The sequence below is a fragment of the Hoplias malabaricus genome, chromosome 6 (genome assembly GCF_029633855.1).
Source record: "Hoplias malabaricus isolate fHopMal1 chromosome 6, fHopMal1.hap1, whole genome shotgun sequence".
NCBI classification, from domain to species: Eukaryota; Metazoa; Chordata; class Actinopteri; order Characiformes; family Erythrinidae; genus Hoplias; species Hoplias malabaricus.
Genome location: NC_089805.1, coordinates 51498977 through 51525533, shown reverse-complemented (window position 1 = coordinate 51525533; position 26557 = coordinate 51498977). Strand labels below are relative to the sequence as shown.

At 40.7% G+C, this 26557-nt stretch overlaps 1 protein-coding gene across 1 annotated transcript in view; it reads left to right on the top strand.

The window, feature by feature from the left end:
* LOC136699927 (stonustoxin subunit alpha-like) overlaps positions 1 to 17892 on the top strand; it is a 52318-nt gene extending 34426 nt beyond the window's left edge. Inside the window, exons 5-6 of the mRNA XM_066674995.1 lie at positions 8982 to 10415; positions 14880 to 17892. Of these exons, the coding sequence (XP_066531092.1) occupies positions 8982 to 10415; positions 14880 to 15427 (1982 nt within the window). The 3' untranslated portion in view covers positions 15428 to 17892. The remainder of the gene's footprint in view (positions 1 to 8981; positions 10416 to 14879) is intronic.
* The last annotated feature ends 8665 nt before the right edge of the window (positions 17893 to 26557 follow it).

Below are 26557 nucleotides of genomic sequence, written 5' to 3'. Positions count from 1 at the left end.
ATATATATATATATATATATATAATTTACAGCAGGTCAAGTCTATTCACCTTATCCTTTTGTTCTCTTAAGATTTTCTTTTTTTAAAAAAAAAAACAGTTAAATATAATGAAACAGTAAAGGGAATTATTTCTCTCCTCATAACTTTGGCTGTTTCACATTGTGTGTGAGCTGTGACTTCAGGGTGGACACTGGTTTCAGTAAACTTTAAGAATTCGTATCCCTTAGTAAAGATGTATTAAAAGAGGCAAATGCTGATGATCTATAAAGGTGATCCTGATTGGTACAGGGTCCACATGGTAATGATATTTATACTCGAGATGATGACTCTACGTACAGTGGAACTGTTGGAGAAGAAGTAATTATGCAGGAGTATGTTTTATGGTGAGGGGAATAGTATGAGTTCTCTTTGCCTCCAGGGTTCTGCACCCTCCAGATATCTACCAGTCCATAGTCTAACATGTCTTGTTTAGGAAGGGTTGTGGAGTTTTGCAAGTTCGGAACACTTTTAAAATATCCACAGAGTATGATGGATGACCGCAGGAACCTTGATATTTCTGAGAAAAGTGAGTGAAAGAATGCAGGGAGTCTGTGTGAGGACCAAAAATAACTAAACAAGGTCAGGTTCTTTTTTCAGCAGTGACAGTCAGTATAGACTTATAGGAAATTTGTATACGTTTCCTAAATTGGATGGATACAACACATGTTTTGGATTTGTATATGGTGGCATAAGTCTGACCAATTCATTAAGCTGAGTGTTTCTGAGATTCTAACTCGGCGAGGTGGGTTTGTTGAACAAATCCTATGTCTGATTTAAATGAATTTTCAAAATGAGTGGCAGTTCTCTGGAAAGAACCAAGGTTTCAAGAATCAGGAACGGAAGTGGTTTCAAGAACCGGAGTTCATTTGGTGGAAAAGCACTACGGATGACAGCAACAAATCAATGTTCCGATTGGTTAAATAAACCTCACGATGTGATTGGTCCAGCTAAAGCTTTCCTATTGGTCCATCAATTGGTCAACTGCAAAAAGGGATTTGCACACGCATTAGAAAAGGTGAATGTGTGGATTTTTTCCACCTCATTCAAAAAATCCCACAGTCACATTTGGAACCTTAAAAAGGTCTGCTCTTGCACATTTTAGGCCGTTTGAGAAGGTACTGATTCACACATTCACGACACTTGATTTACAAATGCAATTCTTTTTACACATTTGTGAATTTAAATTATTATTATTGTAGTTGTTGTTTTAAATGGTGTGCATTCCAATACATTTGTGGATTTTAGTTTAACGTGTATGTAGTTGCTCAAACACAGTTACAAAGTCTGTTATATTCATGAGTATTGTTTTACAAACTCAAAATCTTTTTGAGCTTTTTTTGACTCCATAGAAGCAGGTGGGCTACAGCAGCAGAAAACCAAATACCAGGTGCCACCCCTGTCAGATAAGAACAGGCAAGTGAAGCTACACCTCACACAGGCTCAACCAAATTGAACAACAGAAGATCAGAAAAAATTGCCTGGTCTGTGGAGTCTTGATTTCTGCTGCAACCTTCAGGTGGTAGGGTCAGAATTTGTCATAAAAAACATGAAAACATGACTTATATCAGTGGTTCATGCTGGTGGTGGTGTGGGGGATATTTTATTAGCACACTCTGGGCACCTTAATACCAAATGAGCATTGTCTAACTGCCACAGAAATCCTGAGTATTGTTGCTGACCATATCCATCTCTTTATGACCACAGTGTACCCATCTTCTGATGGCTACTTCCAGCAGGATATTGCACCTTGTTACACTTTGGCCTTTTGAGATATGGTGGAACAGGAGATTTGCATCATGGATGTGCAGCTGACAAATCTGCAGCAGCATTTGCATGTTTCTGTCAGGTCAATATTGACCAAAATCTCTGAGAAGTGTTTCCATAACCTTGTTAAATCTGTTCCATGAAGAATTAAGGCAAAAGTGGGTCCAATCTGGTACTAGCACAGTGTACCTAATGCAGTGACCAGTGAGTGTTTGTGCATGTTGATAAATGTGTGTTGCCTGAGCTGTAGGTTCCACCTAGATACACTGGGGAATATCTCCAGGGTGGGCTATGTAAGCTTAGTGGTGTTTTTAAAAATAAGTTGTTTTTTTGTCTGTCCTTTATTCTACTTCTCTTCTGCTTCTCCCTCTTTCTTTCATTTTCCCCTTTACTCTTCCTTTTTCTTTAATCTCTTCTTTTGCTTTATCTTTTTTCCATCTGTAAGTCGCTTTGGATAGAAGTGTCTGCCAAATGCATAAATGTAAATCATCTGTTTTCCAGAGAGCTTGTGTTCCTTCATAATGGGATATAACACTTGCATAGTTCATTAATATCCCAAGGGAACTGGTCATGTATTTTCTAATTCTCCGCTTTTACCCTAATTTAAAAATTTGTTTCTTTTTAGTGTCCAAATTTTGCAGTTAGTCTCGGTACATTTGTTCAGTGGAATAAAATTTTGTACATAGTGGAAAGTATTGTTGGTTACTATGTTCTTGTAAAGTTATGTTTGTTTGCAAGAAGTCTTTGATTAATAATTCTGGATTGTCTGATTCATTTTTGGTTACTCTATAAATTATAAGACTGCATTTTGTATACAACCAAAGCTCTTTTGCACACGTCATACAGTCATTACATCTTTACATTACCACGTAATCCATTTCAGGTTCGCGGTGGCAACAGGGTGAGCAAAGAAGCCCAGACATCTCTGTCCCTTGCAATTTCCACATGCCCCTCCTGGGGGATCCCCAGGCCAGCCAGCAGATATAATCCCTCCAGCATGTCCTGGGTCTACCCCTCCAGTTGGTCATGCCTGGTATACCTCCAGTGGGAGGCGTCCAGGAGCAATCCTTATCAGATGCCCAAAAGCACCTCAGCTGAGTCCTCTCAACATGGAGCAGTGACTTTATTTCATGCTCCTCCCTAATCACTGGGCTCTTCACGCAATCATGGAGAGTTCACCCTGCATCCCACTAGAGAAAACTCTTTTCGGCCGCTTGTATCTGTGATCTCGTTCCTTGGGTCATTACCCCGAGCTCATGACCATAGGTGAGAGTGGGGACATAGACTGACCAGTAAATTGAGAGCTTTGCTTTATGGCTTAGCTCTCTCTTCACCACAACAGTGTGTTACAATGACCGCATTACTGCAGATACTGCACCTAACCTATGGTCAACATCACAATCCCTCTTCCCATCACTCGTGAACAAGATCCCGAGATACTTGAACACCTTCACTTGGGGTAGGTTTTCACCCACTAGCTGAAACGAGCATGCCATCTGTTTCCGGGAGAAACCATGGGCTCAGACTTGGAGGTGCTGATTCACATAGCAACCGCTTCACACTCGGCTGCAAACTGCTCAAGTGAATGCTGGAGAACTCCATGCAAAGAAGCCAGAAGAAACAACATCAACCGCAAACAGCAGAGATGCCACCTCCAGAGCCACTCGACAAAAGCCCTCCTCTCCCAGGCTATGCCTCGCCACCCTGTCCATGAATATCTGGAACAGGAGTGGAGACAAGGCATAGCCCTGATGGGTCCAATGCCCATACTGAACAATCTTGACTTACTGCTGAGGATGCAAACACAACTCAAACTCCTAGAGTACAAGGACCATACATCTCGCAGAAACGACCCTGGCACCCCATACTCCTGGAGCACCTCCCACAGAATCTCTGGGGGAACACAGTCATATGCCTTTTTCAAATCCACAAAGCATGAGTAGAGTGAAGTAGCAAACTCCCATGTCCCCTCAATCACCTGGACAAAAAACGCATTGTTCCTTCAAATCCTAGGTTCGACTATCAGGCGGATTCTCTTTTCCAGCACCCTGGCATAGACTTTCCCACACATTCTCCTTTTTTAAAAATGGGAACCACAACCCTGGTTTGCCAATCCAAAGGCACTGTTCCTGAGGTCCATGCAATATTGTAGAGACGTGTCAGCCAAGATATTCCCATAGTATAGAGGGCCTTCAGTAACTCCGGGCGAATCTCATCCACTCCATTTGCTTTGCCACTGCATAGCTTTTTAACCACCTCAGTGACTTCAGCCATGGAAGTCACAAGTGGAATCTGACTCCCTAGACCCTTTTGGCTTTAGATCCTGTCCAGGAGGCATGCCTCTCAGGTTTAGGAGTTCCTCAAAGTGCTCTTTCCAATGCCCAACAATACACTCAGTCTGTATGTTCAGAATTTCCCCCTCCTTGCTAAGCACAGCTTGGACAGTGTGCCCCCCCCCCAAAAAAAAAAAAAAACATGTCAGTGTGTTTTCCAGAATCTCCTTAAAGCTGTCTTAATTCGTTCTCCATGGCCTCTCCAAACTCCTGCCACACTCTGTATGTTGCTTCAGAAACTGCCACAGCTGCAAGATTTTTTTCACCTCCTGGTACCAAATCTTGATGCTAGTACACTGTCTAATTACAGGCCTATTTCTAATCTGCCATTTCTGTCCAAGATCTTAGAAAGAGCTGTGGCCCAACAACTTAGTTCATATCTACATAAGAATCATATATATGAAAAATTCCAATCTGGATTCAGGCAACATCATAGTACAGAGACAGCTCTAGTCAAGATAACAAATGATCTTCTTCTTGCCTCTGATCAAGGCCACGTATCCCTGTTGGTGCTTCTTGACCTAAGCGCAGCCTTCGATACAATAGACCACAATATTCTCATAGAAAGGTTAGAAAACATGGTTGGAATCACAGGGACAGCCCTATTATGGTTTAAATCTTACTTAACGGAACGTTATCAATTCGTAAAAGTAAACAATCTAAATTCAAATTATTCTAAAGTAAGATTTGGAATTCCACAAGGCTCTATTTTAGGACCATTATTATTTACATTATACATGTTACCGCTAGGCACAGTTATAAGAAACCATGACATTAACTTTCACTGTTACGCAGACAACACACAATTGTATATTTCAGCCAAGCCCGATGACAAACACAGATTAAAGAAAATAGAGGACTGTGTAAAAGACGTGAAAGGCTGGATGTTGCGTAATTTCCTCCTCCTAAACAGCAACAAAACAGAGGTCCTGCTTTTGGGTCCAAAAGTGACAAGAAATAAATTATCAGACTTAATTTTAAATCTAGCTAACTTTCCAGTTAAACCTGGTTCAGCAGCAAAAAATCTTGGTGTCATAATTGACCCGGATTTATCATTTGATCAACATATAGGTAGTATCACTAGGACAGCTTTTTTACATCTTCGCAATATTGCTAAGATTAGAAATGCCTTATCCCTCCAGGACGCAGAAACATTAGTACATGCCTTTATTACTTCAAGGCTTGACTACTGTAACGCACTACTGTCAGGATGCACCAGCAGCAATTTAAGAAAACTTCAACTAGTTCAAAATGCTGCAGCTAGGGTCCTCACTAAAACTAGAAAATTTGAACATATCAGCCCAGTTTTATCATCACTTCATTGGCTGCCTGTTAAATTCCACATTGACTACAAAATTTTGTTATTAACATATAAAGCTCTACATGGGCTTGCTCCTGAATATCTTCAAGATACAATTTCCTATTATGAGCCCCCACGTTCACTCAGATCACAGAATACTGGATTTTTAAATGTTCCCAGAATTCAGAAGGCCTCAGCTGGGGGAAGAGCCTTTTCTTATAAAGCCCCCCAACTCTGGAATGATCTTCCAGAAAATGTTCGGGACTCAGACACAGTCGCAATCTTCAAATGTAGGCTAAAAACTCATTTGTTTAGTTTATCATTTGGTAGCTAATGCTCCCCCATAGATAAAGGCGGCAGATCCGGGGGGTCCATGGACACAGGGAATTATAGTAAACTGAGATGCTGGTGCTGTCGTCCCGCCGTTTCTCGCGATCACTCAGGTTTGTTGACGGTGGAGCGGAGGGATGCCAGTGTTTCAGGATGCTCCCGTGTCTGTGTGTCCTCCTGGTTCTCTCCTTTTAGTTAATGCTGTCATAGTCAGATCTGCCGGAGTCATTAGCCACACTCTGGAAATTTTCATATTTTCTACTTTACAAACACAAAACAGTTCAAAACTAATTCCATCCCTTTACATCTTTCCGAGTAAACGACTGCCCACCTGTCTGTCTGGACACTGATGGATGACTGTCGAGATCCTCCTCCACGCTTCAGACCAGCTGCCCACGCTCCAGCAACCACCAAGTGCCTTGAAGCTGTCCCTACACTGAAGTTCTCATGGACTACTAACTATCATCACCAGTAGATTGACCAGAGGAGGATGGGTCACCCCTTGTGAGCCTTGGTTCCTCCCAAGGTTTCTTCCTCAGCTGGGGGAGTTTTTCCTTGCCACTGTCACCCCTGGCTTGCTCACTTGAGGGTTTTACATTTGTCTTTACATTTCATGTCAAATCTTGTCTTACTGGAATTCTGTGAAGCTGCTTTGTGACAACATCAGTTGTGAAAAGCGCTATATAAATAAATTTGATTTGATTTGATACCCATCTGAGGAATTGGAAGCTCCCTGAGCCAGCTAAGCCTGAAAAACCTCCTCCTTCTGTTTTACAGCTTCTCTCTCCTCAGTGTACACCAACAGGCACCAACAAGCTTTTGACCACAGCTATATGCAGCTGCTTCCACAATGGAAGACTGGAACACGGTCCATTCAGACTCCATTCCCCTTAACTCCTCTGGAACATGTGAGAAGTCCTCTCGGAGGCGAGAGTTGAAATCTTTCTGGATAGAGTCTTATGCCAGCCTTTCCCAGGACATCCTCATTACACGTTTGGGTTTACCAGGTCTGTCTGTCATATTTCCCCTCTATCCAACTCATCACCAGGTGGTGATCGGTTGACAGCTCAGCCCCTCTCTTTACCCAAGTGTCCAAAATGTGCGGCCTCAGATCAGAGGACACGGCCACAATGTGGATCACACACAACAGTCAAAGATTTCCTCTCTGCAAGCTGAAACCACGTTGAGGAAACCCTCTCATTTACTGGGACAAACTCCTACTGCACAGCTGCCCGGAGCCTCTCACCCTGTACAGATCCTGAGTTGAGTTACCATCCCCTAACAAGGAGTTTGGCTCTGGAGTCTACACTGTGTGTAGAGTTGAGCCCAACTATATCTTGTTGGTATCTCTCAACCTCACACACCAGCTACAGTTCCTTCTCCCCCAGTGAGGTTAGGTTTCATGTACCAAGAGCCAGTTTCTGCTGCCAAGCTTTGACACCCAGGGCTCCTTTGCCCCCACCCTGTGCCCAATGGGCATTGCACCACATCCCTACTCTGGATTGTGTGGGTGGTGGGTCCAAAAGATCTTCCCACATTGCCTTTTTGGGGTGAGCCCGGCCAGGTTACATGTGCTGCCTGGCCACCAGGCGCTCACCGTCAGACGCTACCCTAGGCCTGGCTACAAGGGTAGGTCCCTGTAACTCCTTTTCTGGGCAAGGTACACTTTGTTCTAATTGTCATGTTCACAGGGATGCTTTTTGTCTGGATGTTCACTCCAGACTTGTTCACCCTGGGAGAACCTACTGGGAGCTAACAGCTCCCGATGGCATAGCCCTGGATGTCATTAGACCACAAAAGCCCTTCTGCCACGACAAGGCCCAGATTCAGGAAGGGATCATACTTTTAGAAATGGTCATAGCATAGAACACACTGCCACAAAATTCAAAATGTTGGTGTAGGATATCTATAATGTGGACAAAACTACTTTTCTCTATGAAACAAGTTTATTTTGTCCCTGAATGTGAGCACTGAGCCTTTGGTACACAAAATTACAGCACTCAATTTAATGCAGAACACAATAATCAGTTATGTTTTTTGAACATGAAAGAATGTTTTCTTCAATGTTTCATAGACACAATTCATGTATATTCATGTATATTCATCTGATGTAATTATCAAATTAATGTATATGTGATCACCACTTTGGAGAAATTTGGGACAAACATGTCAGATATCTGACATGTTTGCCAGACAAAATGTAGAGAAAAGTCACATGAAATATCCCCACACAGAACTACCTCAAACTGACAACTCCCAAGGTTCCATCCACTCGAGCATATCTGGCTCTTTTTAGTGAGGCTGGATAGTGTGCTGGTGACAAAAAATATTAGGTCAATACTAACTATAATTGCCAGCCACAGGAAGTGCTGCAATCCATTTATGTCTCAGGCAGGCCACAATCACTGCTGTCTTACCCCACCCAAGTAGAACCCGAGTTAATGTACTTCTACTCACTCAGTTGCACACTTCCTTGGGTTTTCTGTTTACAAAGTCTAAAAGCCACATTTGCACATTCTTTAACTTGTGTTATTTGAGTTTTGTTAACATTACCATTGATATGTTTCTAAGATTCTGCTCCCTTTGCAGGTGGAGGGGGGATCTCAGTGGCTTTAATGGCTTTAACCGTCTTCTCAAAAGCCCTTAGTGCAAAACATATGACATTTTAATAAAGACAATGACACAATGCTTATATGGTTCATGCAGGAATGGCAGCGTGCAATTCACACACACCCATAAGGTACAGGTTTGTGCCTCAGGCTGGCCACAAGGAAAGGCCACTCTAAAATTCCATTGAGCAAGGCACTGAACCCCAAAGGCTCCCTGGGTGCCATGGATGGCTACCTACTGCTCTGGGTTTGTGTTCACAGCTCCTAGTGCATTAGTGTGTGTGTGTTCACTGCCACAAATGGGTTAAATGTGGAAGACAGATTTCATTGTGTGCTGTACAGTGACAAATAAGTTTTAATTTACATTCACATACACATGCCTAGGAACTTTTTTTTTCTCCAGTTCGCCTGACTGAATGTCTTTGGACTGAGGGAGAAAACTAGGGCTCCAAGAAACCCATGCAGACATGGAAGAAAATATATCAGGGAAAATATTTTTGCATGCACTATATATATATATATATATATATATATATATATATATATATATATATATATATATATATATTCTGTCAATATATATGGTTATTCTGTCAATCTTTTTAGGATTCAGCATCTGGAAGACTGAGGATATTGATAAAGCTACTCAAGTCAGCCCACAGCCCAGTACAAGATTCCAGGTAGCAGGATCAGAGTCTCTCAGCGAGAAAAACAGTCTGTTAGAAGTGAGCGCCTCAGTGAAACTCAGTTTCTGCTGTGGGCTGATAGAGGCTGGAGGTTCTGCCCATTATCTGAAGAGCAGTACATCCTCCACTCATCAGTGCAGTGTTTCCCTGCTCTACCATAAGTCTATTGAGTTTAAAGAGCTCAGAATATCTGAGCTAGACTCTCCTAATGCTAAGAAATTGGAAGAGACAGACGCTACACATGTTGTGGTTGGGGTGCTCTATGGAGCTGACGCAATCATGGAATTCCAACAAACAGCCAGCGATGCTTTGGATAAGCAGGAAATTGAAGGAACCCTACATGTGATGATCAAAAAGATACCCTTAATTGAGATCAGTGGGGATGGAAGTCTTAAAATGGATGATGATGACAAGAAGAAGGTGCAGAACTTCAGCTGCAAATTTTTTGGAGATTTTGATCTAAAACAGAACCCTTCTACATTTGAGGAAGCTGTGAAGGTGTACAAAGAACTGCCCACCCTGCTGGGGGAGAAAGGAGAGAAGGCTGTGCCTATGAAGGTCTGGTTGTACCCATTGAGCACAATGAACAACACAGAGTCCAAGTTAAAGAAAATGATTACAGAGGCACTGGTGTCTGAGGTGGAGAAGGTGATGGATGATTTCCACCAAGCTGAGAAAAGAACCAAAGACCTACTGGAGAAGAGCAAAGGGAAAAAGGCTGCAGACCTTGTCGACAAACTAGAGCAGTTCCAGAGCAGTCTGAGGGTTTTCACTGTTGAGTTTCTGAAGAAAATGGCAGTTCTGATTCCAGAAATCAGAGGAGGAACTGTGGAGGAAACAACCCTGAAAGACTTTCTGATATCCCTGAATAAATCTGGCTTCAGTGGAAGAGAAATGAAGCAGTGGCTGGATGGAAAGGATACTGAGATTGATGTTGTGATGAAGTACATCAATAAGATACAAGATTACACAATTAAACCTCCAGGACCTGAGCTTGACTCATTCCTCATGGACCCAGATGTTACTGATGCCCATGTGTTCAGCTTCACCTCTCTGAAGTATGAGGAACCATACCTCAAAAAAATCTCACAGGCAGTTGAGAACTTCAGGAGTGGTTCCTCCAGTGGCCCGGCTGAACAGAACACAACAGAGGAAGTCCCCTGGTACAAGAAAGAGGGTGTCAAAGAGGCCCTGGATTCCACACTCAGATTGTACAACACCATTAACCCCAGCAAGAAAGTGATCAGTTTTATTTCAGACCCAGAGCACCCAGGAGCTTCAATACGCTGGTATAAAAATGCATTCATCAAGGATCCACAAGTAACAAGTCTCACAAGAAGCTTAATAAGAAAATGTAAGTTTTAATTATATTATTCTTTATCATATTAACAGAACATTATGCAGAAATTTGCCACATTTGAGGTGTGTTTTCAGAGTCAGCTCTTGGAATCATATCCAAGTTTATTTCATATTATCAAGTGTCCTTTCGAAGGCACTATATAAATGTAACAATCAATCAAACAGACAATAAATAAATATGATATTAGCAGGCAATAGCAGCAGGTTAGAATGTCTCTACTTTCATTGATATTTTTCTGTGTCTGTGTGTTGCCTAATATGTGTTTACTGTGTGTTTAGCTGTGTGTGTGATGGTGTGTTTCCTAATATGTGTTTATTGTGTGTGTAGATTTGTGTGTGATTGTGTTTTCTCTAATGTATGTTTATTGTGTGTGTCAACCAATTAATCAAATTTTATTTATATAGCACTTTTCACAAAAAGTTGTCACACAGCAGCTTTACAGAGATCTGGGTTCAAGCCTCCTATAAGCAAGCCAGGGGCAACAGTGGCAAGGAAAAACTCCCTCAGCACATGAGGAAGAAACCTTGGAAGGAACCAAGACTCATACGGGGAACCCATCCTCCTCGGGTCGACACCGAAGACACAACACTGAACTGGTGAAAGATTAATGGATTATAGTAACGTTAATGTAGAATATTAGTGATATGAGTGAGGAAGGAGGTGGTCAGTGATTCTGTGTGAATTCTGTCCAGTGATCTGGACAGCAGCAGGAAATCACAAAGCATGAGAGAGACAGGAGAAAGAAAACCAGACAAAGGGAAAATATAAAAATAAAGAGGTTAGCAAAATTGTCCTCAAAAAAAAAGAAAGAAAAAAGATTCCACGGGCCCAGCAATAGAACCCAACAGTTACCAGAAAGCTAACTAAAAAGCTGTAGCTATGGTAGTATGACAGGGTTAATACAAAGTAGTGATAATATTAAAACCAGCTCTAACACCAATAGAGAAGGAGTAACCTGAAAGTGAGTGATTAACCAAAAGCTTGTTTGAAAAGGTAGGTTTTTAATCTAGATTTAAAGATTGAGAGTGTGTCTGAGCCCTGAACAGAAACTGGAGGCTATTCTAGAGTTGAGGAGCTTTGTGAGAAAAGGCTTTTCCTCCTGCAGTGTTTTTCTTAAAGCGAGGAACAAAGAGTAGATGGGCATCCTGTGAACGAAGGGTACGTGACGGGTGATAAGGTACGAGACGTTCAGTAAGATACTGCGGGCCTAAACCATTTAGAGATTTATAAGCTAAGAGGAGTATTTTATAGTCAATGCGAAATTTTACAGGTAGCCAGTGTAGGGATGAGAGAACTGGGGTGATATGGTCTAATTTTCTAGCTGTAGTGAGCACCCTGGCTGCTGCATTTTGAACTAACTGAAGCTTGTGTAACGCTTTGCACGAGCTCTCTGCCAGGAGCGCACTGCAGTAGTCTAGACATAAAGTTGTAAATGCATACACTAGTTTCTCTGCATCTTTTAAGGATAAAATATGCTGCATTTTGGCAATATTGTGTAGGTGGAAGAAGGCGGTTTTGACTGTACTGGATATGTGGGTATCAAATGTGAGAGTCAAAATGCTACCCCTAACTTTTAATGATGGCATTGTGTTTTACTGTTGAATTATTAAGATTAATAGCAGCATTTCTGAGTGAGTGTTTCTGAGTCTGTACCTAGTATCAAGACCTGTTTTATCAAAATTTGACATGAGAAAATTTTGTATCATCCACTCTTTAATTTTAGTTCACATTCTGTTATTTTATGTAGACAAGCAACAACATCATTGGGTTTGGCTGATATATACAGTTGTGTGTCATCAGCGTAACAGTGGAATTGAATACCATGCTTACAAATTAGTCTACCCAGTGGCAGCATGTAGAGTGTGAACAATACAGGGCCAAGCACTGACCCTTGTGGAACACAATGTTTAACTAAAGTATGATTAGAGGATTTATTATTCAGATCCGTTTATTCCTACCAGATTTTCCATCCTTTCAAGAAGCATCACATGATCTATGGTATCAAACACTGCACTAAGGTCAAGCTGCACCAGAATACAGATATAGCCCTTATCGAGTGAAAGGAGTAAGTCATTAGTTACTCTTGTTAGAGCTGTTTCTGTGCTGTGATTTGGTCTAAATCCAGACTGAAAAATGAATGTCATTGTTTCGTAGGTAAGAACACAACTGCTGTTACACGACTTTTTCTAGAATCTTTATAAAAGGGAGGTTTGACATTGCCCTGTAGTTTGTCTGTATGTGTGTAGAGGTGTGTTCTATAATGTGTGTTTATTGTGTCTGTATATGTGTGTGTGTGATGGTGTGTTCTTTTATGTTTGTTTATTGTGTGTGCAAATGTGTGTGTGTGATGGTGTGTTCTCTAATGTGTGTGTATTGTGTGTGTAGATGTGTCTGTGATGGTGTGTAACTGTTGAGGATGTTATAGTGCACTTTCTAATATAGCGTGGCTGTAGACAGATATCAAAGTTTAAGGCAATTTCATATGTGATTAGATGGTGATCAGAGTCTCATGTAGCAAGAGATTTGAAAGTTTCTTTATCTCAATGCCCCGTGTTAACACTAAGTCCAATGTGTGTGTGCATTGACGAGTGTAACATACTGAGTGAACCCTAGCGCATCCAAAATTGATTCAAATGCGGTTTTAAGCAGATCGTGATTCTTCTCAAAAGTGATCACCAACAATTAAGACCTTTTCTGAAACGAGAACTACACTTGGGAGAAAATCAGCAAATTCACAAAGAAATTCTGTATAAGGGCTAGGAGGACGATAGATTGTGATGAGCATAAAAGAGTGCCTCCTTTTTGATGCAGTAACTTTAAGAGTAAGCACTTCAAAAAACTGATTTTGGGGCATCTGTGATAACAAGCTTTGTGGGGAACATACACAGTCTCAATGCTGAAAAATGTATTAGTGTTAATCAGAATGGGTGATATGGACATGCTACTCATCATACTAACAGCAGAGAGATGGTCAGGTGGAATATAAGGAACTTTAATATTACTTACCTGCTCTCTATCCAGTCCACCTACTTGACTGATGTGACTGGGAAGGACCAGTCTGTCCCAGCGTAGAACCACCTCAAGAGTGTGATGGGGTATTCTCTAATGTGTGTTTATTGTGTGTGTGTGTGTGTGTGTGTGTGTGTATGTGTGGGTGTGTGATGGTGTGTTCTCCTATGTGTGTTTGTTGTGTGTGTGTGTGTGTGTGTGTATGATGGTGTGTTCTCTAATGTGTGTTTATTTTGTGTCACGGTTCACGGGGTGGACTGACAGAGGCGGACGCACTTGCTAAAATACAGATGACTTTTACATATACAAATATCAAAACAAAGAAACAAAACAAACACAAACGGACTGAAGGGCAAACACGAAATGCGGAAACAACAAGAGTAGGAATATAAACTAAACGACTTGACAGGGAGAAGGAAGGAAACAACACGACTGGGAAACTGAACGAAACGACATGACTAGACTTAACTTGAACAGAGCAAAACAACAAATGACCGATCACGGGAAGAGATACAAGGGGACTTAAATACTGAACACAGACGAGACGCACCTGGACAGATAACGAGGAGGACGGGTTAACATATGACACAGACTAGGAGGCGGGACAAGGGCGGAGACAAGGACAACAGACAAAGCCATGTGCAGATAAAGCACATGGCGGGGACAACAGACTTGACAGGACGAGGGCGTGACATTTTGTTTGTAGATGTGTGTGTGTGTGTCATGGTGTGTTATCCAATGTGTGGTTATTGTGTGTGTGTCATGGTGTGTTATCTAATGTGTGTTGTTGTGTGTGTGAGATGGTGTGTTCTATAGTGTGTGTTTATTGTGTGTATAGAGGTGTGTGTGTGATGGTGTGTTCTCTAATGTGTGTTTATTGTGTGTGTGTGTGTGTGTGTGATGGTGTTTTCTCTAATGTGTGTTTATTGTGTGTGATGGTGTGTTCTCTAATGTGTGTTTATTGTGTGTGTGTAGATGTGTGTGTGTGTGATGATTTGTTTCCTAATGTGTGTTTATTGTGTGTGTGTAGATGTGTGTGTGTGTGTGTGATGACGTGTTTAACTAATGTGTGTTTATTTTGTGTGTAGATCTTTGTGTGATGATGTGTTCTCTAATGTGTGTTTATTGTGTGTGTGTGATGGTGTGTTCTATAATGTTTGCTTATTGTGTGTGTGTGTGTGTGATGGTGTGTTCTATAATTTATGTTTATTGTGTGTGTAGAGGTGTGTGTGTGTGATGGTGTGTTCTCAAATGTGTGTTTATGGTGTGTGTAGATGTGTGTGTGTGTGATGGTGTGTTCTCTAATGTGTATTTATTGCGTGTGTGTGTGTGTGTGATGGTGTGCTCTCTAATGTGTGTTAATTGTGTGTGTAGATGTGTGTGTGATGGTGTGTTCTATAATGTGTGTTAATTGTGTGTGTGATGGTGTGTTCTCTAATGTGTGTGTAGATGTGTGTGATGTCACTCTGGATCCAAACACAGCGTATCCGTATCTCTCTCTGTCGGAGGAAAACAGGAAGGCGGAGTACGCGAGAGAGAGACAGTCATATCCAGATCTTCCGGAGAGGTTTGATGGTTGGCATCAGGTTCTGAGTGTGGAGAGCTTCACTGGACGCTGTTACTGGGAGGTGGAGTGGACTGAGGGAGGTGTTTCTATCTCAGTGGCATACGGAGGAATCCAGAGGAAAGGAGGTGGAGATGAGTGTCTGTTTGGAAAAAACAAAAACTCCTGGAGTATGTTCTGCTCTAAAATGTATTTTTCTGTCCTTCACAATAAAAAGGAATCTAAACTCCCTGAACCCCCTCCCTCTCCCTCTAACAGAGTGGGGGTGTATCTGGACTCGAAGGGGGGCACTTTGACGTTCTACACCATCCCACCCAACACAGACACACTCACACACTTGTACACATTCACCGCCACATTCACTGAGCCCCTCTACGCTGGGTTTATGTTTTGGAATAGTGGCTCATCCGTGCGAATGTGTGAGGTAGAGTAAACACTGATCTCTGTGTGTACATAGTGCGTCTTTTTCCACAATTTCCTGTCTGTCTCTTTCTATACTTTTCTTTGACTCTGACATTTATCCTTCTTTCTCCTTTCTGTTTAGTTTTCATTAACTCCCTCCTCTCTCTCTCCAGCCCTTTTTTCTGTTTTTCTTTCCTTTTATCCATCTCTATTCTCTTTTAACACGTTTTGTTCTTCCTCTTTGTCTCTCTCTCTCTGTCTGTTCTCTTTTGTCTGTCATTTTCTTTCCCAAACTTAACCCACAAATCTCTCTCTGTGTCTCCATTTAAAATACACAATTCTATTCATTGTCTGTGACCCTTATCCAGTTCAGGGCGGCGGTGGGTCCAGAGCCTACCCGGAACCACTGGGCGCAAGGCAGGAACACACCCTGGAATGGGTGCCAGTCCTTCTTAGACTTATTTAGAGACATCCTAGAATGTAACTACAGGTTGTGCCAGAACAGGACCATGCCTACCTTAACATCTGTTGTGGACTTACCAACAAACCTTTGTCCAAATGCACAATGGCCCAATAAAGGTCTAGAAATGGATAACGTATCTGCGTCTAATGCGGAAAAGGACTGGCCCAGTATAATTTAATAAGTTTCCATATTTGGTGCAAATGTGGTAGGGATCCACGAAGTGGAGAGCTCCACACCCTCCGCTGCAACATTAAAATGCCTCTAGAAAATAGGTTTAAAGATTGTAAACTGAACATTCATACATGTGAAAAGTTTGTCACTCAAGTAGTTCAAAAATAGAACCTATAATCATGTTTTATTACTAAAATGAAGCTCTGTTCTAAATCTTTAACCCCCAAACCAGCTCGCCACTCAACCCACCAAATTTGTATGTATTTTACTACACTGTAACGTAACAATATATTGCAGTTTAATGACAACACACAAAAATCCTTTTCTTTTGTGCTTGAAAGTCAAAATGACTTTTTCATAAAGTAACATTAAAAAACTAATAAATTAAAATTACTCATTTAATGCATATAGCTAAAACAAACACTATAAAAAGAGATTAAACATTTATTTTCCATGTAACAAACAAATACTTAAGCAACAGTTAACATTTTTTAACATAACTAATATGGAAAATCTTAGTATGGAAAACATGTTTACTGCAGCTTACATGAGAAAAGAGTGCAAGAGTCTGACAAGAATGAGCGATGAGAGCAAGCTGGGCTGAACCAATGTCATGTGAAAAACTGCCTGCCTATTGCGAAATAAACCGCTTGTCCCTTTTTATACATATATGAGCATATTACACTGACGTACACATACGTACGTAAAGATGCTTCTTATTTCTTGATGGGTTATGTACTAAAGTGATTACCAGAAGTCTAGAAGTGTAGCTGAGATTAAATGTTAAACACACACAAACACGAGTCTTTCCTGTCAAACTGGGCAGGGACAACATGCAGTGGGTTTTCCCCAGGGTCATTAGAGGATGCTGTAGGGGTAATGGCCACATATATATAAAGCTGCAGACCAGAGCATTAGTGGGCAAGGTCTGTGGACAGGGCACCTGTCAATCATTTTCGACTGCAGCCAATCAAAAACTATCGTTGTCAATCACATTTTATTAAGCCAATCGACAACAGGAGTTACTTCTCAATCATTTTCCACTGCAGCCACTCATCTTAACAGAACGATTCTGTACATGTATTTCATAAAATAATATAGTATTCTGGGCGGTGGCGCAGCAGGTAGTGTCACAGTCACACAGCTCCAGGGGCCTAGAGGTTGTGGGTTTGTTTCCCGCTCCGGGTGACTGTCTGTGAGGAGTTGGTGTGTTCTCCCTGTGTCCGAATATTAGAAGAGCCCTGACTTTTAAATCAAGACCAAAAACATTGTTGTTTGTGCAGTTACAGCCCAGTTTAAAATATTCCTCACTTTTTGTTCTTTTTCATTTATTGTATCATTTAATTTTTTTTAAATGCTTATGTTTTCTGCTTTTTTATTGTTTCTTTTCACTCTGTAAAGCACTTTGAATTGCCCTTTTGTATGAAAGGTGCTCTATAAATAAACTCGCCTTGCCTTTAGTTTGTTAGTTATCCATCATATATCACCTTTGCATGACATTTAACATAAAAAAACTAACTTTAATGTTACTATCAATATTAATATACATTTACTGTTTTTGTTTACTGCTGTACTGTTATGTGTTGTATACAGACCACTGCTTATTTAGGACACCCACATTTGTCTTGCCGTCTTAGAATAACTTGTATCAGTGTTATATGGAATTATCTAATGTGATTATACATTTATAATTGCTTATACATAAACAGTTACTTGCTTTTATGAAAAATTCAACAGACAGTAAATGAGAACTGTCTGGGATCCTGTGCTACTGCATGAATTTAAAGTTGTATTCATAGTCCTTTTTTTGATAATTCAGTGTTTTATTATACCTTTGTATTATTATTAAATTGATTTTTAATCTTTCTAATGAAGCAAATGAATGAAAAGAAATTTTATTTTTCCACAGTGATTTATTTAAAACACACACACACACACACACACACACACACACACATCCCTTCACATATGCACTATGCTAATGACATCCACACACTGAAATACTCATTGTGAGGCTGAGAAAATGACTCTACAGCTGTACAATACAGTGTATACAGGTGACTATAATGTATACTGTACATTCAGATATGTACTAAAGTTAAAATAATGTGCATCTCCACATGTCATATTATGGAAATTTAATAAATAAGCATGTGTGCAATGTGACTATAGCTAACCATAGTGCAAAGACAGAAGACAACCAAGCTGCAGTGTCATTGCTTTAAATATAAATAAATAAATGTGTGTGTGCACAGATGCAGTGATATTTAGCAACTGTCCATAACTAACACCACAAAGTGACATATTTTTCATTTTAATTTGAGGTGTTTGGGACATGGAAATAGCCAAGTAAATGCAGTTTTATTTTATAAATACATTGGGAAACGAAAAACATGTGAAACAAGTTCCTGTCTCTCATTTATGAGAAAATAAATCTTGTGGAAATTTACATAAAGTTTATTTTTCATAAAATATATGGGAGAAGAGCTTATTTTTAGTAGTCGGTATGAAGCTGTATAAATGTAGCTCATGGAAATATTAAACTAATGACAGCGCTCGTCTGCTTCTCTCTGGAAACATTGTCTACGTGAGAGATCCAGGGAATTTGCGCTTAGAGTGAAAGAAAAATCCTTTCACGTTTTAATATTCTCTTAAGTCTTTTTTAGAGCTCATTTGGAACCAAGAACAAGGAGGTTTTGTGATACAGGGCTGCACACTCCTGTCCCATTCCTTAATTTCAAAAACAAAAGTGCTTGGAATGAAACAGAAAAAATATTGTCACCAAAAAGCAATGGAAGGTTTCTTACAAGACGGATTGTCTGCATGGTGTTGAGTTAATCCTTGTACCAAGATTTTTGCACTCCAAGTACCCATATTCAAAAGCATAAATTCTAGAACACAGGTCATGTTTTGACAAAATTCCAACAGTAACTTTATCTCAGAGTGTGCCAACCCTTCAAGAAGGTCATGCTTTATATGCAAAGAGAAATTTTGGCAAACATGATGTAAGTATGGGCTGAGAGTGGAATTCTACTTTAAACCAAGCACAGGTTGATTCTGTGGGTCTGACTGCAACTTATTGCAATGCATTTCAAAAACGGTAAACATTCTAAGCATCATTTTTTTTTCAATCAAACAAAAAAAATCGACAGAAATGAAGTCCATTAAAAGACTTTGTAAACCCCCGAATTTTGTGCAGCCCTAGGTTATCCTCAGTTATCTGCCATACAGTGCCATGGGCTTTTTCAGTAGAGAAGTGTAAATCAGGGCCATTGTTCTCTAGTGTTTTGATGTCATTAATCAGAGGATGCAGAATAGGATTAAAAACATATTCCTTTACATCTTCCGTATGAAACAGTGCAAACAAGTTCATTCATCAAAGTAGAGTAAAAAAAAACGGCAGATTTTTGAGTACATCACGATTTGAACCCAGTGGTTTAGAAGTCGTCATATTTTACCTGAATTGATAAAGACATTGGTTGTTGAGAACAACTGGTGTGTTTTAAATTCAGTCACAAAAGTCTTCATATTGGGCTTTTTATTTATACACAACACTCCCCAAGCAGTTTACAAATATCTGAAATTAATGTTTATTTTTCCCTGTATCAATCAGAGCGCAGCTCTCGCGTCTGGGATTTAAAGGGACACTGTACTCGGTGACGAACAAGTGTAAACATCAGAAATAAACTCAGTATTACTGTATTTTTGCAGTAAATGTAATCATTTTCCTTATGGAGAACTTGGGGCCTAAAGAGACACTTGGAGAGGCCATCTGTCCACTGTCTGCTCCAGCTACAATAACTTATCAGTATGAGGTATCAACTCCAAATTTTAGATTGTGAAAATAGACCCCTGGAGACACAATAAAAAAAAAACTCATGAACTCTTCAGTTTATAGTCACGTCACTAATATATATATATATATATATATATATATATATATATTCTAAAATAAAACAATCACCTACATTGTTACATTTTTTTTTGTGGTTTCCATAAGTTTTGACCACTTCATGTATATTTCAGGATCTCTAAATGGTTTCTTTTACAAATTTGAAGGGTTTTCTGTAAAAGTAAATCATGACAATGCCTCTAGTTTATTCACTGCCTGAACAGATAGCCTCTAGATTTGGGAATGTAACTTCAGACAGAAAATCTAAAAAAGGCCTGGATTTAAAAGAGGTTAATAACCACATGATTGAAAAGTGTAAATACCATTATTTGTTGGTTTCAAAGAAATTGAGGCAGATTGATGTGTGTTTCTCCATGGTGTGGGTGTGTGTGTTTTAAACAAATTAAGGAGTAAGAATTGTGTTAAAAGAGGATTGATAACAGCTGGTTGTACTTCTTTGAGTAATTTTGTGGGAATTGCGTCTTGTGCAGGTTGTACAGTTTGCGGAGGTGATAATCTTCTCTAGTTCTAATTGTGGGAGTGGGTAAAAGGTTTCAAGTCTTTCTTTTACATTATGTTTTATATCATTCACATCGGGTGGCAGCCAGGATGGATTTGATCCTGTGGCTAGAGTTTGTTGTCTAATATTCTCAATTTTATTATTTAAAAAGTCCATAAAATCTTTACTGGTGAGAGTTGCTGGAATTAGTTGTTCAGAACCTGCTTGATTTTTTGTAGTTCTGGAAAACACACTAAACAGTGCTCTCGGATTATTTTTATTATTGGAGATCAGCGAGGCCAGATATGCTGAGCGAGCTTTAGTGAGGGCATTTTTATACTCTATAAGGCTGTCCTTCCAGGCAGAGTGGAGTTTCCATGATGTTTGTTTAAGGTACGGGTTTTATCACTGTACCATGGGGCGAGCTTTTTCTGTCTCATACTTTTTCTTTTAAGTGGCACCACATTTTCAAGTAGATCGACAGGTATTTTCTAAGTAGTCAGTTAGTACATCTAGGTCCATTGGGTCTGATGGAGTGGGAACTGGGGTTGATAGTTCTGGGAGGTGTTCTATGAATTGTAGAGCGGTAGATGGATTTATTATACGCTTTGTAGAATATCGAGGGGACGTATATATATTATGGCTACGACGTAGCTCATATGAAATTAGATAATGGTTGGAGATTGCTGAGGTTTGCGGTAAGATATTAAGTTTGTCTATGTTAAGATCTATAGTATCAAAACTAAGTCTAAGTAGTGGGTTAGTGGGTTATCTGCCATCTGAAAATGGATATTTAAAGTTCATACAATTTATAACTCTATCATTGCACCCAGCTACATCTGCAACAAAATCACTAAATTATTTTAAGAATTCAGAGTAGGGTCCTGGTAGTCTGTAGTCTCTCTCTCTCTCTTTGCCCTTGCTTTACCATGAGTCTTGGTTAATTCCAAGGTTTCATCCTCGTGTGCTGAGGGATCTTTTCCTTGCCACTGTTGCCCTGGGCTCACTCATAGGAGCTCAGACCCAGATCTCTGTAAATCTAAATAAATGTATTTATTATATTTCAGTTCCTTATTGCCTGGGGAACATGAAACATGAGGAGACACTTCCCTGTCAGAACAAATGCAGCTGGACAGAGAGCTTACACTAGATAAAGCAATGAATATGACATGACAGACAGAGGTCAATAAAAAGCAGCAGACTGATTTGAGATGTGACATGAAGAATGCAACAGAAATAGATGCTGTGTATACGGAAAAAAAAAAACCATCAATCTGTGAAACAAAAGAAAAGCAGCCACTCTACAGAATCTTGTGTCACGGCCCAAAACAGGCTGGTTCAGCACAAGTGTCCTAAATTTGGGAAAATGTGTGCTCATGAGAAGTGGCAGTGCCCAGCTAAAGAGGTGACATAACATAGCTGTGGTAAAAAGGGGCATTATAGCAAAGTTTGTAAAGCTGCTATAGTTGTTCATGAGGTAGAGACAGACAGTAGCAATGACCAAGCAGAGAGCTGGTTTCTAGGAAGAGTGGACTCTGATGAGTGATGAGCCCAGGACAGTTGAGCTGGAAATAAGAAAGCAAAATGTTACGTTTAAAATTGACACTGGCAAAGACGTTACTGTCATTCCCAAGGAGACATTCAGTAGCATAGCAAATGTAACATGTATGCTGAAAGCTTCAGCCAAACTACTGTTGGGACCGGGGGAGTTCCACTTCAGATCGTAGGAATTTACGATGAATCTCTCAGCACAGGAGAGAGCCCAAGACAGAGTCTATGTGGCAAAAGGACTGCACTCCACATTGTTAGGGTGACTAGCTATTAGTTCTGGCTTGTATATCAACTGGACTGTGTTGACATAGAAATGCTCAAGAAGACATACCCAAATGTGTCAAAGCCTGGGAATGGTACATCAGCCATACACTATAAATCTCAGACCCAATGCCGCCCCATTCTCTCTTGTAACATTTAACAAACTAAGGTAAAATAAGACCTGGAGAGCATGGAACAGCTTGGTGTTGTTATAAAGAGTGAGGAGCCAACAATCTGGTGTTTGGGCATGGTAATAATAATAATAATAATAAATAATAATAATAAAAATAATAATATTAAATTGAATTTTTAAAGACGCTGTTTACAATCAGATGAACACATAAAGACAATCACATCCACAATCAAACAAAACAAGAGGAACAAATAAAGCTACATAACACACAATCCTACAAAATAGGAACAAGGGTAAAAACAACAAGGGCAAGTCAAGAAACAGAGAGATTAAATGCAGCCGCAAACAGGTGTGTTTTAAGATTGGATTTGAATAATGATAGAGATGTTGACTGTTGAATTTCTGGAGGAAGGGAGTTCCAGAGGCGGGGGGCATGTCTGGAGAAGGCTCGCTCTCCAAGACTACGCAGCTTGAAAGGGGGAATGGTGAGTAAATCAGCTGAGGAAGATCTGAGAATTCGATTAGGTGTGTATGGTTGAAGAAGGTCCGATAAGTAAGAGGGAGCTTGGTTATTGAGAGCTTTGTAGGTGAGAAGGAGGATTTTGAACTGAATACGATATTTAACAGGAAGCCAGTGGAGGTTGTGGAGAACTGGGGTGATGTGGTGGTGGGACCGGGTGTGGGAGAGGAGACGGGCAGCAGAGTTCTGGACCATTTGGAGTTTATGAAGTAGTGAGGAGCTAATGCCAGAAAGAAGAGAGTTGCAATAGTCAAGACGGCTGGAGATGAATGCATGGATGAGGCGTTCAGAAGCAGACTGGGAAAGAGAAGGACGGATTGTAGCAATGTTGTGAAGATGGAAGAATGAGGATTTTATGATGGAACTAACATGGGAATGAAACGTGAGTGAAGAGTCAAGGGTGACACCAAGATTTCGGAGCACAGTGGAGGGGGACAGGGTGACATCATCTATTGAGAGTGTGTTGAGCCAGTTTTATTGAGGGTAGATTTGGAGCCAATGAGGATTAGGTCAGTTTTATTACTATTAAGCATCAGTGAATTTTGTGTCATCCAGTGCCTGATTTTTGAAAGACATAGTTCAAATTTGGAGAGTGGTGGGTCGTTGAAAGGATTGGTCCGGAGGTAAATCTGTGTGTCATCAGCGTAAAAGTGAAAATCAAGATTGATTGAAATGATGGATAATACCAAAGCAGACATGCAGGCTTTCGTTAGTGAGGTAGGGAGGGGATCAAGAGAGCAGGTGGTAATTTTAGAATGGGTAATGATATCACTCATAAGAGAAGGAGTAACCGGGCTGAAATCAGAAAAACGGGGCGTGGATATAGAACAGACTGAGGGCTGTGGAGACAGTGAGGAAGGAAAGGTGGATTTAGATGAGATAATCGTAAGAGAGTTATTAATATTGGAAATTTTATCTTCAAAGAAGTGTAAGAAGTAGTTACAGAGTTCAGAGGAGGGTGTCATATTGCTGCCAGGGGCTTTGAAAAGTTTAGGAATTGTTGTAAAGAAATTACGGGGGTTAGCATTAGGCCTATTAATAAGACATGAGAGATGCCTAGACTTGGCGGTGGGTAAGGAATCTCTGTATTTGCGCATGTGTTGCATATAAGCATCAGCATGCACCGTTAATTTTTATTTATTTTTTTTGTACAGCCTTTCAAGCTGACGTCCGGCTTGTTCCATAGTGCGCAGCTCAGTGGTGAACCAGGGAGCAGAAGTCGTGAAAGAGACCAATTTGGTTTTCACAGGAGCAGATGCATTGAGGGACGCGGAAAGAGCAGAGTTAAGCATCGTAGCATGTACCTCAGGAGAGGATGGAGCAGTGAGAACAGGAAAGCTCATGTTGACAGACTGAGTGAAGGAACAGGGATCAACAGATTTAATATTACGGAAAGAGATAAGTCTTTTAACAGATTGGTGAGCTACATTCATAGGGACAGAGAACAGAAGGAGCTTATGGTCAGAGAGTGGGAACAGGAGAGGATGAAGGTTGTGAACCAGAACAGAAGAAGGACAGACTAGGTCAAGTGTGTGACCTTTGTCATGAGTAGGAAAATCTACATGTTGAGTGAAGGAAAAGCAGTCAAGGAGAGCTAAAAGATCAGTCACAAACTTGTTGTCAGGAGTGTTAACGTGTATATTGAAGTCACCAAGTAGCAACAGTCCAGAAGAAGAAGAGTTAGCGAGAGTGAGTAGCTCAGATAGTTCAGAGAAAAAGGATGAATTAGATCCACACTTAAAGCACGACACCTTTCACATGTACAGTAATTACAATAGAACAAATTTTTTAATTATGAGTGTAACAACACAAATGTGCAATACTCATACTGCTGTATACAGTATATCCGTATTTATTATTATAGATGTGTACATATTGTAAAAAATTCCTTTTGTGTTAAATTTTTATTAGAGTGTTTATTCTTTTACAACTGGCTGCTACTGTAATAATTGCAATTTCCCCCTGGGATCAATAAAGTATTTCTCATTCTGATTCTGATTTGGGGGGCGATAGATGAGGAGTACAGTAATAGAGCCAGGTGTTTTGACTGCAAGATACTCAAAAGATGATGGTGATGAGAAAACCAATTCTCAGAAAAGTTCAGTAATTCTGAGATTGTTTTTAAAGATCACTGCCAGACCGCCCCCACAGCCTGAGGAACGTGGTTTTTGCACATAATTAAAGTTGGGTGGGGTTGCTTGGTTGAGAGAATAGTAATCACCTGGTTGTTGCCATGTTTCTGTTAGAAAAAGGAGATCAAGTGAATTGTCCAAAATTAATTCTTGCAACAGATAAGATTTGTTAGTGAGTGAGCGGACATTAAGGAGGGCAAACGAGGAACGAGGGGGAACAGGGGTAAGAAGGCGTAAATTAGACAGATTAGAAAAATGTTTTGTAGAATGAGAAGGTGAGCGAGACTGAGTCCAGAAAGAGCAAATGTTACTACCATTGGAGTAATGTACAGATTTGTTGCGATTTAGCTATGAGCCATGGTGAAGATAGCGGCGCCAGTTGAGTAAACCAGCTCTGCAGGCAGCAACAGCAGAATGTTTGGAAAGACAATGAGAATACTTCTATTTACGTAGTTCATCAGCCGTATAACTAACAAACAGTGAGTTGAACAGGGGTTTGAGGTTCATCTGGGGGCAGTCAAGGACGGGAAAATGTGGAATAGCCAGCAATAAAGTCATAGCAGATAGCAGGTGCATGGTCAGTAGGTTGGAACAAAGTAATTGCATAGCTGCAGACACTGTAGGCAGGAACAGGAGATTTGGAGTAGTGCAGCAATGAAGCTAACTGGGACAGCAGCCGGGATCCGAAAAGCTGGAGCAGGACAACAGCAAAGCCAGCCAGAACATCCGCGAAGTTGGAGCAGGACAACGGCGAAGCCAACTGGAACAGCAGCCGGGAACCGCGGATTTGGGCAGGACAGCAGTGAAGCTAACTGGCCGGAATCCACAGAGCTGAGACATGAACTGTGCAGAAACTTCTACAGCTAGACAAAAAGCAGCTGTCAGGACATTGGGAAGAGACAGTATATAAATTATTGATTTAATGGTAAATCAAAATGAATCTGGACTCACCCACTGCATTCTTTATTAATCTGGAAAAATCACCTGTTTTCACCAGGATCACCAGGAAATCACCAGGATTTCTCTGGTCACTTTACGGAGGGAGGATGAAACTGTCATGTTTTTTATACATATGTTTTATACATGTTCCCAGTTTTATATAGAGCCAGTGGTTAGGACCAGTTGTGCTCTGAGACCTTACTCACCGGCTTCTCTCGTCTCAGTGAACGTCAGAGTCAGGATCTGGAGGCTGAGCTGACTTTTGAGGAGGTCACTGAGGCCGTTAAACAACTCACTCCAGGAAGAGCACCAGGTATCGATGGCCTGCTTGTGGATTTTTTCAAGGCCTTCTGGGGAGTCATCAGGAAGGTCTTCTACAGAGTTCTGCAGGCTAGCTTTGCTGCAGAAGCTCTACCAAAGTCTGTGAGGAGTGTGGTGTGTTCTCCCTGTGTTTATGTGGGTTTCCTCTGGGTGACTGTCTGTGAGGAGTGTGGTGTGTTCTCCCTGTGTTTATGTGGGTTTCCTCTGGGTGACTGTCTGTGAGGAGTGTGGTGTGTTCTCTCTGTGTCTGCGTGGGTTTCCTTTGGCTGACTGTCTGTG